General features: G+C 45.8%; 1 protein-coding gene across 1 annotated transcript; it reads right to left on the bottom strand.

The window, feature by feature from the left end:
* Nucleotides 1-2,528: 2,528 nt before the first annotated feature.
* CHMP5 (charged multivesicular body protein 5) lies at nt 2,529-17,971 on the bottom strand. Its single transcript, XM_068147453.1, has 8 exons — nt 17,804-17,971; nt 10,737-10,841; nt 10,072-10,118; nt 8,163-8,256; nt 8,011-8,082; nt 5,534-5,642; nt 3,966-4,078; nt 2,529-3,115 (listed from the first exon to the last, which is right to left on the bottom strand). Exons 1-8 carry the CDS (start codon nt 17,870-17,872, stop codon nt 3,065-3,067), a joined length of 660 nt encoding a protein of 219 aa, XP_068003554.1. The 5' UTR covers nt 17,873-17,971; the 3' UTR covers nt 2,529-3,064.
* Between the last annotated feature and the right edge of the window lie 5 nt (nt 17,972-17,976).

The raw sequence follows: 17,976 nt of genomic DNA on the forward strand, positions 1-17,976 counted from the left end.
CACTTTTAATTTGAAAAGAGCAACTTTAAGGCAATAAGAGGCAAGCAAACAGCGCTGGGTGCATGTAGGAGTTTGCACTCCACCAACCACACTAAACACAATCTAGTATGCTAAACACAATCTAATTCCCCTTTAAATATTTGATTCCTAATGCATATACATATAAAGGTGGGTTTATTTAAATTAGATCGTCTTCTGGTGGTCTTTCAATGATGTAATCTCCTGGTCAGCACCCGCTGGTGAGTTGCCTGCTGAGTCCATGTGGTTGTATCTATTTTAGTTCTGTTGTTACAATCAGTTCCCATCATTTTTCAGCAGTCCTGACTCACTGGAGAAGTCCCAGAAGACTGGAAGCTGGCCAACGTGGTGCCCATCCACAAAGGCTGGTTGGATAAACCAGGGAATTATAGACCTGTCAGCCTGACCTGAGTGCCAGGCAAGATTATGGAACAGGTCATTGAGTGCAATCACACAGCACTTAGAGGATGGCCAAGGGATCAGGCCTAGCCAGCATGGATTTAGGAAGGGCAGGTCCTGCCTGACCAACCTGATCTCCTTCTATGATCAGGTGACCCACCTGGTGGATGTGGGGAGGCCTGTTGATGTAGTCTACCTGGAGTTCAGCAAGGCCTTTGACACTGTCCCCCATAGCAAACTCCTGGCCAAGCTGTCAGCCCATGGCTTGGACAGCAGCACACTCCATTGGGTTAGGAACTGGCTGGAGGGCCAAGACCAGAGAGTGGTGGTGAATGGTGCCACAGCCAGCTGGTGGCCAGTCACTAGTGGTGTGCCCCAAGGATCAGTGCTGGGCCCTGTGCTCTTTAACATCTTTATTGATGATCTGGATGAGGGCATTGAGTCCATCAGTAAATTTGCTGATGATACCAAGATGGGGGCAGGAGTTGATCTGCTGGAGGGTAGAGAGGCTCTGCAGAGGGACCTCGACAGGCTGGACAGATGGGCAGAGTCCAATGGCATGAGATTGAACACATCCAAGTGCCAGGTTCTGCACATTGACCACAACAACCCCATGCAGTGCTACAGGCTGGGGTCAGAGTGGCTGGAGAGCAGCCAGGCAGAGAGGGACCTGGGGGGTACTGGTCGATGGTAGGCTGAACATGAGCCTGCAGTGTGCCCAGGCAGCCAAGAGGGCCAATGGCATCCTGGCCTGCATCAGGAACAGTGTGGCCAGCAGGAGCAGGGAGGTCATTCTGCCCCTGTATGCTGCACTGGTTAGGTCACACCTTTGAGTACTGTGTCCAGTTCTGAGCCACTCAGTTTAGAAAGGATGTTGACTTGCTAGTAGGTGTCCAGAAAAGGGCAACAAAGTTGGTGAGGGGTTTGGAACACAAGCCCTATGAGGAGAGGCTGAGGGAGCTGGGGTTGCTTAGCCTGAAGAAGAGGAGGCTCAGGGGTGACCTTATTGCTGTCTACAACTATTTGAAGGGAGGTTGTAGCCAGGTGGGGGTTGGTCTCTTCTCCCAGGCAACCAGCACCAGAACAAGAGGACACAGTCTCAAGCTGCACCAGGGGAGGTTTAGACTCGAGGTGAGGAGAAAGTTCTTCACCGAGTAAGCTGTTCATCATTGGAATGTGCTGCCCAGGGAGGTGATGGAGTCACCATCCATGGAGGTGTTCAAGAGGAGATTGGACATGGCACTTGGTGCCATGGTCTAGTCACGAGGTCTGTGTTGATAGGTTGGACTCGATGATCCTCAAGGTCTCTTCCAACCTTAGTTATACTGTGATACTTCTCAGCATCTGTTTTTAAATGGTGACATTAATGCCTGTATATTCAGAGAGTGATTGCCCATTGGAATGGGCTGCCCTGGGAGGTGGTGGAGTCACCATCATTGGAGGTGTTTAGGAGGGGACTTGATAGGGTGCTTGGTTGCATGGTTTAGTTGATTAGATGGTGTTGGATGATGGGTTGGACCTGATGATCTCAAAGGTCTCTTCCAACCTGGTCTATTCTATTCTATTCTATTCTATTCTTTCCCAAGGATGGGTTGCATGTAGTATCTTGTGATTACTTGTCAATTCTCACAACTGTTTCTTGTGTTCTCATCTTCTGTAGCGATCTCTCCTCCTTTCCCATCCTTGAACAGCTTATTGTTTCATAGTCTTATTTTTATTCCAACTATTAGCTGCTAGTTCCTATCATTTCACGAAGGCATTATATACATATATTAACACAAATCAAATTAATAAACAACAGGTTATAATAAACTCTAAAAATCTTACTCTATATTAAAGCAAATCAAATTAATCATAAACAGCTGGTTATAATAAAGCCTAAAAAAAAAAATCTTACTCTAGTTACATATGTCAGTTCCCAGTGTCTGATCCCTTGTTTCACCATTCATGCTCCTGCTTTAGGTTTTGCTTTCATCAAAATCATCTAATTGACACAAATTATCACTCCATTCATCACAGGGGTAAGGGGAAGAGGCACATGAAGGCCAAACTAGTTGCCAGAAAGACCACACAAAAGGATGAACTCAAGAACGTGATTTTCTGCCTCCATAGAACACATAACAACCACCCTGTTTATTACAGCTTTCAAGAAGGTTACAAGTACAATGGCATTGAAGTCTCAAGACTGCAGTAGTTTAAAAATGCTCTTGATTTTTTTTATCAAATAAGCATAGTAAGAAGGAGCTATTTTACAGAGAGCAAGCAGCAACATACAGTCTTAGTTTCAAGAAAGAGGACCAAAAAAACCCTTCAGCTATCAACAGCCACCACTACTTTACACGTATTACTATGTCCATAAAACAGGGAAACCAAAGCCTCTTTAGAATGACTGCTTCCACTGCAGGAATTTGTGCCAAAGTTCCCATTAATAGAAAAGTCAGTAGTAGAACAACTTTCTCCAAAGAAAGAATACCAGCAGCCATTGATAATTGTGTTCTGGGTGTAGTGCTATTTAGGTTACACTGGAAGGACAAGTTTTCCAGGATTCTTTAAAAAAACAAAAGAAAAGGAAAAACAACCCCCCAAAAAAAATCTTAATTTGATTTGTGAGGTGTAGTTCTTTATAGCCATTGTGCTTTTGACACATTTATGTTGCAGGGATCTTTGGCAATCCAAATTCATCCACCAATACACCGTCCTGTAAGACAGAAAAGAAGCAATAGGTTAACAACTCTCACCAACCAAATAATTTCACAAAAGTTTCCTCACAATTCCTGTCAAGTGATTTATCTGTAATTGCCACTGTGCAGCAACTGGAATCAAAAGCATCACTGCTCCTCCTCAGTATGAAGCTGTAGTAAAGCCTTAAAAGCAAACATACATCTGTCTTTCCTATGGTTTTAAGAATGACTAGCCTGGAGAATAGAAGAAAGGCTAGCCTGAAGAAGAGGAGGCTCAGGGAAGACCTCACTGCTGTCTACAACTATTTGAAGGAAGGTTGTAGCCAGGTGGGGGTTGGTCTCTTCTCCCAGGCAACCAGCACCAGAACAAGAGGACACAGTCTCAAGCTGTGCCAGGAGAGGTTTAGGCTGGATGTTAGGAAGAAGTTCTTCACAGAAAGAGAGATTGGCCATTGGAATGTGCTGCCCAGGGAGGTGGTGGAGTCACTGTCCCCGGAGGTGTTCAAGAGGGGACTGGACATGGCACTTGAAGACATGGTTTAGTAAGTCACAAGGTGTTGAATGACAGGCTGGACTTGATGATCTCTGAGGTCTTTTCAAACCTTATTGGTTCTATGATTCTATGACTATCCTAGAAGCTGCAATGATACACTTAAATAGGAGTTACAGAATGTAATTCTAGCTCTTAAAATACAATAAAGAGCATTTGGTACACTATTATTTCCTATATAACATCCAAGATATGTAAAACGTTAAGTGCATTTTTTGTTCATACTATGAAGAATTCCAAGTATCAAGCTACCAACAAAATATGATTAATAAAAACCCAAACAATGTATTCTTACTTTTGAATAGGAAAGGACTCACTTTGTTTTTTGTGTCGGTAGGGGTGACTTCTGGGATTGCTGGAGCAGATGCAGCTTCATCTAAGTAGGAGTTGTCTTCATCAGCTAAAAGCTCATCACCTAAGGCATCCAGTTCTGAAAATTGATTATGTTGGTTGAGAATTTATGCAAGGAATTCCTTTTGCAAAAGAAAGCTGCTCTTACAGAGAAACAGGATTCACACCAAAATGTTTACATTCATAGTCATTTGACATTACTTAGTCATCAGTAGGAAATACACAGGCACACACAAAATAGAGAGAACCTTCATAGTATATCATAGTATCAGTCAGGGTTGGAAGGGACCACAAGGATCATCTAGTTCCAACCCCCCTGCCATGGGCAGGGACACCCCACACTACATCAGGCTGGCCAGAGCCTCATCCAGCCTGGTGTTAAACACCTCCAGGGATGGGGCCTCAACCACCTCCCTGGACAACCCATTCCAGGGCTTCACCACTCTCAGGGTGAAGAACCTCCTCTTCACATCCAGCCTGAATCTCCCCACCTCCAGCTTCATTCCATTCCCCCTAGTCCTATCACTCCCTGAGATCCTGAGAAGTCCCTCCCCAGCCTTCTTGTAGGCCCCCTTCAGATACTGGAAGGCCACAATTAGGTCTGCTCAGATCCTTCTCTTCTCCAGACTGAACAGCCCCAGCTCCTTCAGTCTGTTCTCATAGGAGAGGTGCTCCAGCCCTCTGATCATCCTCATGGCCCTTCTCTGGACATCTTCCAGCACCTCCACATCCCTCTTGTAATAGGGGCTCCAGAACTGGACACAGTACTCCAGGTAGGGTCTCACCAGGGCTGAGTAGAGGGGGAGGATCACCTCCCTTGACCTGCTGGCTCTATTTTTCTTGATGCAGTCCAGGATCTGATTGGCTTTGTGGGCTGCAAGTGCACACTGAGAGCTCATGTTGAGCTTCTCCTCCACCAGCACCCCCAAGTCTCTCTCCTCAAGGCTGCTTTCCAGCCAGCCACTGCCCAGCCTGGATTTGTGCCTGGGATTGCCTCGACCCAGATGCAGGACCCTGCCCTTGGTCTTGTTGAACTTCATGAGGTTGGCTTGTGCCCACCTCTCCAGCCTGTCAAGGTCCCTCTGGATGGCCTCCCTTCCCTCCAGCGTGTCTGCTGCACCACACAGCTTGGTGTCATCAGCAAACTTGCTGAGGGTGCACTTAATGCCACTGTCCATGTCACCCACAAAGATGTTGAACAAGACAGGTCCCAGGATTGATCCCTGAGGGACTCCACTTGTCCCTGGCCTCCACTGGGACATGGAGCCATTGACAGCCACTCTTTGGGTGCGGCCATCAAGCCAGTTTTTTATCCCTTCAGTGTAGCATTCCATTAGTGTATATCTGATTTTTGTCTCATACTCTGCTATTGCACTTAAGGAAAATGCAGCTTCTATGTGATTTTAAAATTAGTATTTTTTTACACACACTGAAAGTATTTGAAAAGGGAAATTAAAACCCCCCACAAACACTGGATGGTTTTATGATGATTTTTACATTCAGTAATGTAAAAATCATTGTCCGCCTTCCTAACCTGCTTCCAAGTCATCTTCATCAATCTCTGGTGTGCCATAGCTGCGACTCAGTGCCTCCTGGACTTCATTGGCTTCTTCCATCATATCCTCTAACTGATCTTGTATGTCCTGAAGCAGGAAACAATTTCAACTGGTCAGTAATTTAATAGTTCCAATATACAAGGCCCTCAGCTTTTTACCACGTAAGACATTTTTTGAAGCACAGCTCAGTTCTACAGTGTGGCTTTTAAAATCACAGTAAATGTAAAAGGTAGAAAAAGAGGAACCTTGAAACAGCTCTGCAAAATTCAGTGTAAATTCCAGACCTCAGAGAAATTACCCAGAGTCCAGCATTGTCTTACCAGGATGAAACACGGAGATATTAAATCCGCTGTCTGAAGAATGAGCACTAACCTGACCCGTGCCACAGCAAAGAGGGAAGGGAAGGGGGAAGGGAAGGGGGAAGGGAAGGGGGAAGGGAAGGGGGAAGGGAAGGGGGAAGGGAAGGGGGAAGGGAAGGGGGAAGGGAAGGGGGAAGGGAAGGGGGAAGGGAAGGGGGAAGGGAAGGGGGAAGGGAAGGGGGAAGGGAAGGGGGAAGGGAAGGGGGAAGGGAAGGGGGAAGGGAAGGGGGAAGGGAAGGGGGAAGGGAAGGGGGAAGGGAAGGGGGAAGGGAAGGGGGAAGGGAAGGGGGAAGGGAAGGGGGAAGGGAAGGGGGAAGGGAAGGGGGAAGGGAAGGGAAGGGAAGGGAAGGGAAGGGAAGGGAAGGGAAGGGAAGGGAAGGGAAGGGAAGGGAAGGGAAGGGAAGGGAAGGGAAGGGAAGGGAAGGGAAGGGAAGGGAAGGGAAGGGAAGGGAAGGGAAGGGAAGGGAAGGGACCAGGATGGAAGAGACCTTCAAGATCATCACGTCCAACCTATCAACCAATCCAACCCACCTAATCAACTAAACCATGGCACCAAGCACCCCATGAAGTCTCCTCCTGAACACCTCCAGTGATGGTCACTCCACCACCTCCTCGGGCAGCCCATTCCAATGGGCAATCACTCTCTCTGTGTAGAACTTCTTCCTAACCTACAGCCTAAACCTCCCCTGGTGCAGCTTGAGACTGTGTCCTCTTGTTCTGGTGCTGGTTGCCTGGGAGTAGAGACCAACCCCCACCTGGCTACAACCTCCCTTCAGGTAGCTGTAGAGATCAATAAGGTCACCCCTGAGTGTCCTCTTCTCCAGGCTAAGCAACCCCAGCTCCCTCAGCCTCCCCTCATAGGGCTTGTGTTCCAAACCCCTCACCAACTTTGTTGCCCTTTTCTGGACTCGTTCCAGCAAGTCAACATCCTTCCTAAACTGAGGGGCCCAGAACTGGACACAGAACTCAAGGCGTGGCCTAACCAGTGCAGTGTACAGGGGCACAATGACCTCCCTGCTCCTGCTGGCCATACTGTTCCTGATGCAGGCCAGGATGCTACTGGCCCTCTTGGCTGCCTGGGCACACTGCAGGCTCATGTTCAGCCTACCATCGACCAGTACCCCCAGGTCCCTCTCTGCCTGGCTGCTCTCCAGCCACTCTGACCCCAGCCTGTAGCACTGCATGGGGTTGCTGTGGCCAATGTGCAGAACCCAGCACTTGAATGTGTTAAATCTCATGCCCTTGGACTCTGCCCATCTGTCCAGCCTGTTGAGGTCCCTCTGCAGAGCCTCTCTACCCTCCAGCAGCTCAACTCCTGCCCCCATCTCGGTGTCATCTGCAAATTTACTGATGGACTCAATGCCCTCATCCAGATCATCAATAAAGATGCTAAAGAGCATGGGGCCCAGTATTGATACTTCAACATACCTATTGGCACTGTTATTTGTGTACAAGTAAGGAAACATGCTTGCCTAAAGGTTTACACTGCAGGCCATATAGAAAAACAGCACAGGAAAGACAACTTAGAGGAACTCAGCATTAGTATTTGGTAAGAGTTAAGTGCAGGATACTTTAAATTATATTTAGAGATCTTATGACGGGGTTTTATGCTTTTTCTGAAGACAGGGGCAGGACTTAGAGACCTCTGTAAATTATTTTGTTGTTGCTGGGGTTTTAGTATTATTTTGTTTGTTTTCTTTTTTGTTTCAGAGTTTGGGGTGTTTGGGTGGGTTTTTTTTGAACCAGACACTAGGTGGAACTGGGGGAGCAAAGAACTAATCTGCATGTTGCTAACATGGTGAGAGGAAGAGGACACAAAAAAATATATATAAGGAAGCATTCACCAACATTTATGGTGAAGTGTAGTGGAAATGAAGGGAGAGATTATAGAGCCCAGCAACAAAACAACAATCAGTGCAATATGGCCAACCAATTGTGAAGTACCAGAGAGATCAGTAAGGAATTATGTCTGTGATCCCATAAAAAGGAAAGGACGCTCAGGTGAATTAAACCAGCCCATCTTTAAGTTACACACTCCACTCATCACTATTTCAGCACATCATTTCTATTCTTCAATTTGATCTACAGGAGCTCACCTCAATTTGATCAATTTTGACATGCTTGTAAGCTTTCTTCATTTCTTTCACCCCCAGTTTCATTGCATCAACCTAGAACAGAGTTAAACAACATGCTTTTATCTGAGAGAGCAAACACAACTTAAGCAAATGTGAGATGAACATAGTGGTACCGTTGTCTTTGTATCCTTCAGTGCTTGAATAGTGTAATTAGCTTGCTCCATATTGAAAGACTGCTGTGACAGATTATCCCTCTGTTGTTCATACCTATTAAAAACAAAGAATGGCTTTACAACACCATACTTTTGATTGACACTGAAATTCTTAATGAAGAAAAGAAGGATCAGCAGCAGTAGTCTAGAGATGGGAATAACACTGTTTTAAATTATGAATCATTGCAGAATCAGTAACTTCATAAAAATCCAGCCACTATACATTTTTGTGTATTGAAAGTTGACAAAGCTGCTCCTGAATAAATTTCTGTTCTGACATTGATGTCATATGTTTACAGGCTTACACAGTAGGCAAGGATATAGCGGCAGTTTTAATCACTATAAGCTAGAGCTGCCTGCCACTGCTCACTAATGCTGTAAGCAAAATGGAAAAGATACCAGTTATCCAAACCAAACTGGCTCTGCATGGGAGTTCTGCAAGGCAGGGAGGAGGGAGAGGGCAGGAAAAGGAAACAGTTAAGGATGACCAAAAAGAAAAGGGAGCCTTTAAAAAGCAAGAAATCTTCCTTCTCCAAGCTAAACTTGTATCCAATCAAGAATGCAAAATATGTCACTTTACACATGAAAATCAAAGCATAAAACCCTGAGTCTTTCTTCAAACATCCAAAACAAGGATGATCCAAACACATAACAACTCTTAGACAAGGAGTGACTCAACATACTACTGTTCAACATGATGAAAAAGAGATGACTGAGACAGGAAGGCTGGGGAGGGACTTCTCAGGATCTCAGGGAGTGATAGGACAAGGGGCAATGGAATGAAGCTGGAGGTGGGGAGATTCAGGCTGGATGTGAGGAGGAAGAGCAGTGGTGAAACTCTGGAATGGGTTGTCCAGGGAGGTGGTTGGGGCCCCGTCCCTGGAGGTGTTTAAGCCCAGGCTGGATGAGGCTCTGGCCAGCCTGATCTAGTGTGGGGTGTCCCTGCCCATGGCAGGGGGGTTAGAGCTGGATGATCCTTGTGGTCCCTTCCAACCCTGACTGATACTATGGTATGACAGCAGCCTATTATGAGACCTGGTGACTGCAAATAAGGGAACAACTATTTGTTGATTAGCAGGCAATATACTGGGAGAAAAAAGCAACCAACCAACACCAACCCAAACAATCAAAGCAAAGAAAACCAAGCAGCTGTCCTCACAACATGTAACTACTGCATTCCTTACCATAGGATATTTTGGGTGCTGAGAATTCACAAATATTTAATCAGCTATTGAACAAGTCTACACTTGTTGAGGTACAATTCACCTGAGGGACATGAAATACAGGACAATAGGAGCTTTGGCTCTGATAGCATCTAAGAGATTTGCAGTTCAGGGACTGTAAGATATTCCAGTGAAGCACCCCTGAACACTTTCCATTTTCTGACATTGTTTCCTTTTTATTTGCTGCTGGGCACTTTTCAAGACAGTATATTAGATCAGACCAGACCACAGGATTCTCTATCCTGTCTGTACTGGGGCTTTTCACAGCTACATGTGCTCAAGTTCTTCACGGTGTCCATAGAGAAGAGGTAAATTTCCAGTAAGCTAGACCAAGAGTTATGGTAATCAGTTGTTGATACCAAATGAGGCATACTCTCAGAAACTTCAGGAGCCCAGTATGCTTGTTTCTAGTAATGTGCAGATTTAGGTCAGCTTGTCCCAGTCCAAATTTATGCACTTGCATACAAATAAGGCACAAATATACTAATGCATAATGTGTAATGAGTGCTTAAAGGCTGGCTAGCTGCTTCAGCAGTTTTCTCCAAAGAATGCTTGCAAGCAAGAGTACTGGAAAGAGGTATGAGAGCATGCCACCCCCTTTGAAGAAACCAGGCTTTCATTAATCCCAGGGAAAGGTTTAAACTTACATTCGCTTCTGCTTTAGGACTCTCAGTGCTTTCTGCTTTACTGTATTCTGAAAGACATAATATTGTTACATTAGGAAAATATTTTACTTTTTTTCTGGATTACACCATTTAAAGCTATCACACACAGGTTTTCCAAAAGATTCCTCAGTTCCTAGGGCAAAGAGTTCAACACCAACCACATTCAGCATTTGTCCTGCATTAATGATTGACCGAACAGGCTTGTATGTAAAGCTTCTAAAAGGAAGTACTTTCAGCATCTCTGGATTTTGTATTCTGCTTATATTATGTGCTCATCATCTTTCAAAAGTGGGGTTTCCTACTACCTTTCTCTGTAAGTGCAGACTAAAGACAAATTTGGCTGACAAACAAAGCAGACTCTCTTCCATACTGAATTCAGGTAATAGAAGAAGGGAAGCAAGTTATATCTGACTGAGGAATTACATTACATATTGGAAGAAATAAAGAAAAATGAAAACACTGTTCAAAGATGCATGAAAGTATCCAAAAGATAGTTTAGAGTAAAAATAATCCTGCAGGATCTCATGTCCCATCAGTAGGTCAAGATGCAATTCTAAGAACCTGATGAACTGGCTTAATCGTGCCACCACATGGCAAGAAGCATGAGTCACATCCTCTCGTGCTTAAATCCCACAGAGGATTCTTACCTTTGCAGGCCCCTCTCTCATCTTCTTCATTTGATCCTTATACTTCACTAGTTCTGCATCAAGCCTAGCGATTTTCTTGTCAATTGACTCAGCTCTGCTATCCACCTTTAGTACATGATGGGAAAAACAAACAAACAAAAAATATTCATTAAGGTTTTATTCAGGTATTGGACAATAAAAACCCCCTCAGTTTTATTCTGCTTCTAATTCAATTGTTTCTTTACTCAGTGGTTTTATAAATAGTTAAAATTTGTAGAGCATCAAAAACGAGGATCAAGTGAAACACCTTCGACAAGGCACACAGGAACATTCTGAGGTTGCAGGGAGCTCCACCACTACAACATGTTTGCATCATTTTGAGATACTCCCTTGCATATACACAAGTCACAGTCTCTATTCAGGAACTTCTGGTAACATACGGTGCCAGGGACTAAACTGGAATAGAAAAGAAAAGCCTAAGTGTATCATGCTGGCGGTTAAGGGAGCAACGCAAAAAGGGCAAGGATGTGTTCAGTAAGGCTTAAGGTTTATTTTTGGTGGGAAGAGAACATTAATCCTTCAGAATGACATCTAGATTACCAGTGGCATTTAAGAAGCCCAGACTTAACCATTTTGTTCAAAGGTGCACAACTTCTTTGTCACAGAAACACACTTCCCATCATTTCCCACAAAGGAAGAAAGCCAGGATGCAGCAGTTCAGCCACTCTGAATTCTTACTGAACTTTTGCACCAAAATCCCAATACTAGCTACATAGCTCAAGAAGAACCCTCCAACAGTCAACTCTAACAGCCCTGGTGCAAAGCATATCACAGAGCCATCACTATGGAAATATCCCCCAGAGACTGGTCGTGAATGGTGCCACATCCAGCTGGCGGCCAGTCACCAGTGGTGTGCCCCAAGGGTCAGTGCTGGGCCCCATACCCTTTAATATCTTTATTGATGATCTGGATGAGGGCATTGAGTCCATCATCAGTAAATTTGCTGACGACACCAAGCTGGGGGCAGGAGTTTATCTGCTGGAGGGTAGAGAGGCTTTGCAGAGGGACCTCGACAGGCTGGACAGATGGGCAGAGTCCAACGGCATGAGATTTAACACATCCAAGTGCCAGGCTCTGCACATTGGCCATAGCAACCCAATACAGTGCTACAGGCTGGGGTCAGAGTGGCTGGAGAGCAGCCAGGCAGAGAGGGACCTGGGGGTACTGGTTGATGGTAGGCTGAACATGAGCCTGCAGTGTGCCCAGGCAGCCAGGAGGGCCAATGGCATCCTGGCCTGCATCAGGAACAGTGTGGCCAGGAGGAGCAGGGAGGTCATTGTGCCCCTGCACTCTGCACTGCTTAGGCCACACCTTGAGTACTGTGTCCAGTTCTGGGCTCCTCAGTTAAGGAAGGATGTTGACTTGCTGGAGCATGTCCAGAGGAGGGCAACAAAGTTGGTGAGGGGTTTGGAACACAAGCCCTATGAGGAGAAGCTGAGGGAGCTGGGGTTGCTTAGCCTGGAGAAGAGGAGACTCAGGGGAGACCTTATTGCTGTCTACAACTATTTAAAGGGAGGTTGTAGCCAGGTGGGGGTTGGTCTCTTCTCCCAGGCAACCAGCACCAGAACAAGAGGACACAGTCTCAAGCTGCACCAGGGGAGGTTTAGGCTGGAGGTTAGGAAGAAGTTCTACACAGAGAGAGTGATTGCCCATTGGAATGGGCTGCCCGAGGAGGTGGTGGAGTCACCATCACTGGAGGTGTTTAGGAAGAGACTGGATGGGGTGCTTGGTGCCATGGTTTAGTTGATTAGGTGGTGTTGGATGATAGGTTGGACATGATGATCTTGAAGGTCTCTTCCAACTTGGTCTATTCTATTCTATTCTATTCTATTCTATTCTATTCTATTCTATTCTATTCTAACCTTTCTGCATAAGAGGGTTAAAGACTGTCATTAGATAACCAAGCACAGGTACAGATCATTCTGACAGCAGCCACAAATTGGTAAAAAGAAAACAAGGTCGCCTTAACATGAAACTTACACCACAGCAATTCTCTGGAATCAACAAATTAGAGCTTTTTAACTTCTCATTTCAAGGACCCTCTCTAGGGCTTAGAATACAATGGCATTCCAATTATGTATAATTATGCAGATTTTCATCTTCATGTTTGAATTGATCCTTTTAAATCTTTGCTCTATGACAACAACATGCATTTGCCAAAGGCACCCTGAAAGAACATTTTATATGAGCACACAAGACATTAAAGTGCCTGGACACAGCTGGTATTGAAAAAAGATATTTTTCAAGCTTCCTATTATGCCAAATATTTCCCTAACAGCAAGACAAAGAAATATTTGTGATTTTAACTCTTGTAGGTTCAAAATGCAGCACCTCCTCAAGATCTTCACTGGCTTTCATGTCAGACTACTTCACACGAGAAAGCCACTTATTTGGTTTATTTATACAATGATTCTTTGAGACAGCAGTAGCAGGAAACACAGACAGATCCTCCTACATCTAGTAACTACACTAAAATTTCACACAAAGAGGGCCTCAGCTTTTAAAAATCAGAATGGACCAAAGAGGGGAGAATGGATCTCATTTATCCAAAAGAAATTTAGACTGTCTATTAGGACTTGAAGAGCTGCTTTCTGTTATTCCCAAATAAAGCACACTGAGGTGCATTTCATTGCTAATAAGGGGCCCCAATCTAAACAAAAGACCATCCCTGGAGGTGTTCAAGAGGAGATTGGACGTGGGACTTGAAGTCATGCTTTAGTTAGTCATGAGGTGCTGGGTGACCAGTTGGAATGATGATCTCTGAAGTCTTTTCCAACCTGACAGATTCTATGATTTTATGATTGTTGTATCCCAAATCCCCATTAAGTAAAATCACAGCTTGATTTAAACAAACAAGCATTACATGAAACTGAATTTTAACCTTGTTGTCACAACTGGTAACCTTTTCTTCCTGTTTCCTACTCATTACTACTCTGAAAAACCACAAATTACCAGTGTTTCTTCCAAGAAGTAAAACCAATACCAATGCTACAGCTCCTGACGCATCCTTCCTCCTACTGGCCTCGTGACAGCTTTGAGTCACCTGACTGTACTCAGCCAGGAAGAATCAAAATATTCTGCCACTTAGTGCAATGTCGAGGCTAGCATGGCAGGAGCAGCAAGGCAGCGAGCAGAAACTGCAAGGGAGAGTAGGAACACACCCATGGAGAGTGAGTGGGGAGGCAGAAGGGTATCACACAACCCTTTGGCAAACTCTATAGTAACCAGTTGTTGAAGAAAAACAGAGAGAATTGTTTCCTGGGCTTCACCAAAACCTTAGATTACTGATCCCACCGAACCAGCTCTTTAAATGCAATAGTCTTGGACTGCTGCACAAGAATTGTCTGTATTTTTAACAAATGGTAACTATGAACATTAATTATTGCTCATCAAATACAGTAATTCCTAACGGACATTTAATGGCTAATTACCACTGAAGCAATGTGGTAAAAGACTTAAAAAGCAACAAAATGTGGCTAAGATTGAAAACAACATCGAAGTGATATTATGTGGGTCTCAAAACTCTGGAATTTAATATGCTAAGGAAATGGTGCAAATTTTTTAACACCTCACACAACCCTCTTTAATAATAACTCACTTGCAATTCAAGAAAAAAAAATATAATTATATCTCTAATCCTTTAGCAGGACCTCTCCTAGAGACTTCTGAGACTACTGTGAAAAGGACCTGAAAACACAGCAAGTCCTTCACAGATCAGATAGATTACTTCATGTAAACTGGCAGAAAAAGTGAATTAACAAACTCCAAACTAGAAGTATGTTTCGCTCCATATGTACTAGAATACATAACCATCTTACAGCGTAACTCCATCCACAGAAACTGAAAGTCAAAACAGAGCAAAGAGCTAACTCCATGGAGCTCATTAACAGTGGTTTACAGACTTCCTGGAATCATAGAATCAATAAGGTTGGAGAAGACCTCAAAGATCATCAAGTCCAACCTGTTACCACAGACCTCATGACTAGACCATGGCACCAAGTGCCACGTCCAATCCCCTCTTGAACACCTCCAGGGACGGTGACTCCACCACCTCCCTGGGCAGCACATTCCAATGGCTAACAACTCTCTCAGTGAAGAACTTTTTCCTCACCTCAAGCCTAAACTTCCCCTGGCACAGCTTGAGACTGTGTCCTCTTGTTCTGGTGCTGGTTTCCTGGGAGAAAAGACCAACCCCCGCCTGTCTACAACCTCCCTTCAGGTAGTTGTAGACAGCAATAAGGTCTCTCCCGAGCCCCCTCTTCTCCAGAATAAACAACCCCAGCTCCCTCAGCCTCTCCTCATAGGGCTTGTGCTCAAGGCCTCTCCCCAGCCTTGTTGCCCTTCTCTGGACACATTCAAGAGTCTCAATGTTCTTCTTAAACTGAGGGGCCCAGAACTAGAACAGCTGAGCTTGGAGCCAGCCCTTCATCTCTCAACTGACCAATGCAGGCCCTCAATTCTGCATCTTAAAGACCACCCTATAATTTATCATTGGTTTCCAAGTTGACACATATGTCAAATAAATGTTCTTTTCAGTTACCCTGTCTTGAGTAGCCAAATTTTCAGAGAAACAAATAGAAGAGGATCAAAACTGCACACAGCTCCTGGTTGGTGATGCTGATGACCACCTTTGGAGGGGAAAAAAAATCTTAAGTTCATGGTGTTGCCGATCCAAGCGGCTATTAAAATTACACTTTTATGTACCCCAGAAATCCACTGGATTGAAAACCTCCCAGTGGAAGACAATCTACCAGAATATGTACATATGAAAGATGGCTTTGTTGTGATTTGTCTCAAAATTGGAAAATGCAAATTAACTTGGAAGTGTTAAAATTAGTCCTCAAAAATCTAACGGACTAGTATGGACTCAGGTGCTGTGAGGAAGAGATTTCCTGACATCCTGCTTACATCACAGACATAGCACATTTTAGTATTAAACTAGTAACAGCATCTTGAATTTTGGTGTTCTAGCCATCTACCAAAGCATTTGCTGGTCACAATAGTAAAGCAGATCCTGATTTCTGAGCATAGGCTTTATTTGCTCTTCTAATTAAACATACCTGGATCTATTTCGGGGTTCAGTATTGCTAAAGAGCAATACACAATCTTCATCAATAACATACTGGGAAAAACACTGTGACTGCTTCTCTGCCCATCCCAGACACTAGCATATGCAAGAGCGTGATGTGTGTGGGTTTGTGTAGGTAGCACTGACAAATATTTAACTCTCTTTACTGGGTAGCAAAGTAAATCTTCTAAGAGGAAAATGATGGTTTTTCACAGAGTTTCAGTTGTCAGGTACCAGGGACAATGCTCAGTTAGCCTTAGTTAACCTCCATACATACCACAACCATTACTGACCTGTAGCCTAACTTTATTAACCACCCTAACATTCTTTTTAGGCAGGCCAACCTTGTAACAGCTGTGCTCTGCCACATTTCCTCAGCATTTCTTTCTTGGTCTCAGCTTAACTGTCCTGCACACATCCTCATCACCAATCCTACAGCAAGCTCATCTGCACTAGATGGAATGATCTTCATCAGATGGTGAGATCTGTCTTCTCACCTTCTGTGGTGGAGACAGGGGCTGGTTCCCACAATCTGGTCTGTCATGTGTTAGTCAGGGCAAGCAGAGCAGTTAAGTCCTCAGATGAAAACACTAAAAATACTCATGAGGACATAAAAGAAGCCAGGCCTTACAGGCACATTCTGTTTATCCCTTTAGGAGATGTGCTTCTCTGCACAGGAAACAAGTGCTTGTTTTGTGTGGGCATACATAGGCACAAAGGTATGTGTGTACACCTGTACCCCTGCACACTGTGCTGAAGCACAGGAGAACACTAAAACATACATGTGTACATACACAAACATATTGTGCCCAAGCATAAGCATGTAGCCACATCCAGCCTGGCCTTAAAAACCTCCAGGGATGAGGCTTCTACAACCTCCCTGGGCAACCTGTTCCAGTGTCTCACCACCCTCAAGGGGAAGAACAACTTCCTAACGTCCAACCTGAATCTACCCATTTCTAGGTTTGCTCCACTCCCCCTAGTCCTATCATTACCTGACACCCTAAAAAGTCCTTCCCCAGCTTTCTTGTAGGCCCACTTCTGATACTGGAAGGCCACAATAAGGTCTCCTTGGAGACCTCCAGACTGAATAGCTCCAATTCTCTCAGTCTGTCTCCATAGCAGGTGAGCTCCAGCCTCGTGGCCCTTCTCTGGACATATTCCAGCACGTCCAGACTCCTCCTGTAATAGGGGCTCCAGAACTGGACATAGTACTCCAGGTGGGGTCTCACCAGGAGTAGAAGGGGAGAATCACCTCCCTTAACCTGCTGGCTCCGTTTTTCTTGATGTAGCCCAGGATGTGATTGGCATTCTGGACTGCAAGTGCACACTGGTGACTCATGTTGAGCTTCTCATCCACCAGGACTCCCCAAGTCCTTTTCTTCAGGACTGCACTGAGGTCTCCCTGCCCACGGCAGGGGGGTTGGAACTAGAAGAGTGCGCGCACACACACATATATATAGTCCTCCGCAAACACAGTGCCCTGCGTTTCCCTGAGCGGGTGCGCAGCCGCACGCTGCCATCCCCACGCACCCCCCGCAGACGCGGTGGTCAGGCCCTCCGCAGCAGCGCAGGCCCGCACACATTCCGCGCGGTGCGGACACGGGCGCCCTGCCGTATAGGGCCAGGCGCACGGCCCGACACTGACCCACGGGCGGAGCTCTACCCTCGCAGCCTTAAGAGCGGAGACAGGAGTGGCCTGCGAGGCGCCGGCGCCCCAGCCGCGCCCTCAGCCCCGGCTCCAGTCTCTTAGACCCACGGGAAGCGGAGGTCTTCGCCTGGCCGAGAACACCCCGAAGCCCGGGCTGACGCTACTGACCCCGCCACACCCCCACACCCCACACACACCCCCGTCCTTCCCGAGGCAGCGGCGGCCACCGGGCCGAGCAGCGAGCTGGCAGGCCCCGGCCCTTCGCGGGAGTCGGGCACCTGGTCCAAGTCCGCCAGAAAGGCCACTCACCGTCCCGATGCAGTCGGTGAGGCTGGGCGGAGGCGCCTTCGGCTTCGCTTTGCCGAAGAAGCGGTTCATGGCGACGGCTCGGTCTCGATCCCGGCAACCACAACAGCAATAGCACCGACCCGGAAGCCCACGGCCGGCACGGCTTGGCCCAGCCCCGCCCCAAAGCGGACGGA

This window comes from Melanerpes formicivorus, unplaced genomic scaffold (genome assembly GCF_026170545.1).
Source record: "Melanerpes formicivorus ecotype bairdi unplaced genomic scaffold, bMelFor1.0.p_v2 SCAF_15, whole genome shotgun sequence".
NCBI lineage: Eukaryota > Metazoa > Chordata > Aves > Piciformes > Picidae > Melanerpes > Melanerpes formicivorus.

Bases quoted from the DNA above. Each gene is read 5' to 3' on its own strand.
- CHMP5 (XM_068147453.1), bottom strand. From the start codon at position 17,872: ATGAACCGCTTCTTCGGCAAAGCGAAGCCGAAGGCGCCTCCGCCCAGC. The intron at 8,257-10,071 runs GTAAGTTTAAAC...TGTTTTTAATAG, and splicing joins GTCCTAAAGCAGAAGCGAAT to GTATGAACAACAGAGGGATA. The intron at 8,083-8,162 runs GTACCACTATGT...ACTCTGTTCTAG, and splicing joins TGAAGGATACAAAGACAACG to GTTGATGCAATGAAACTGGG.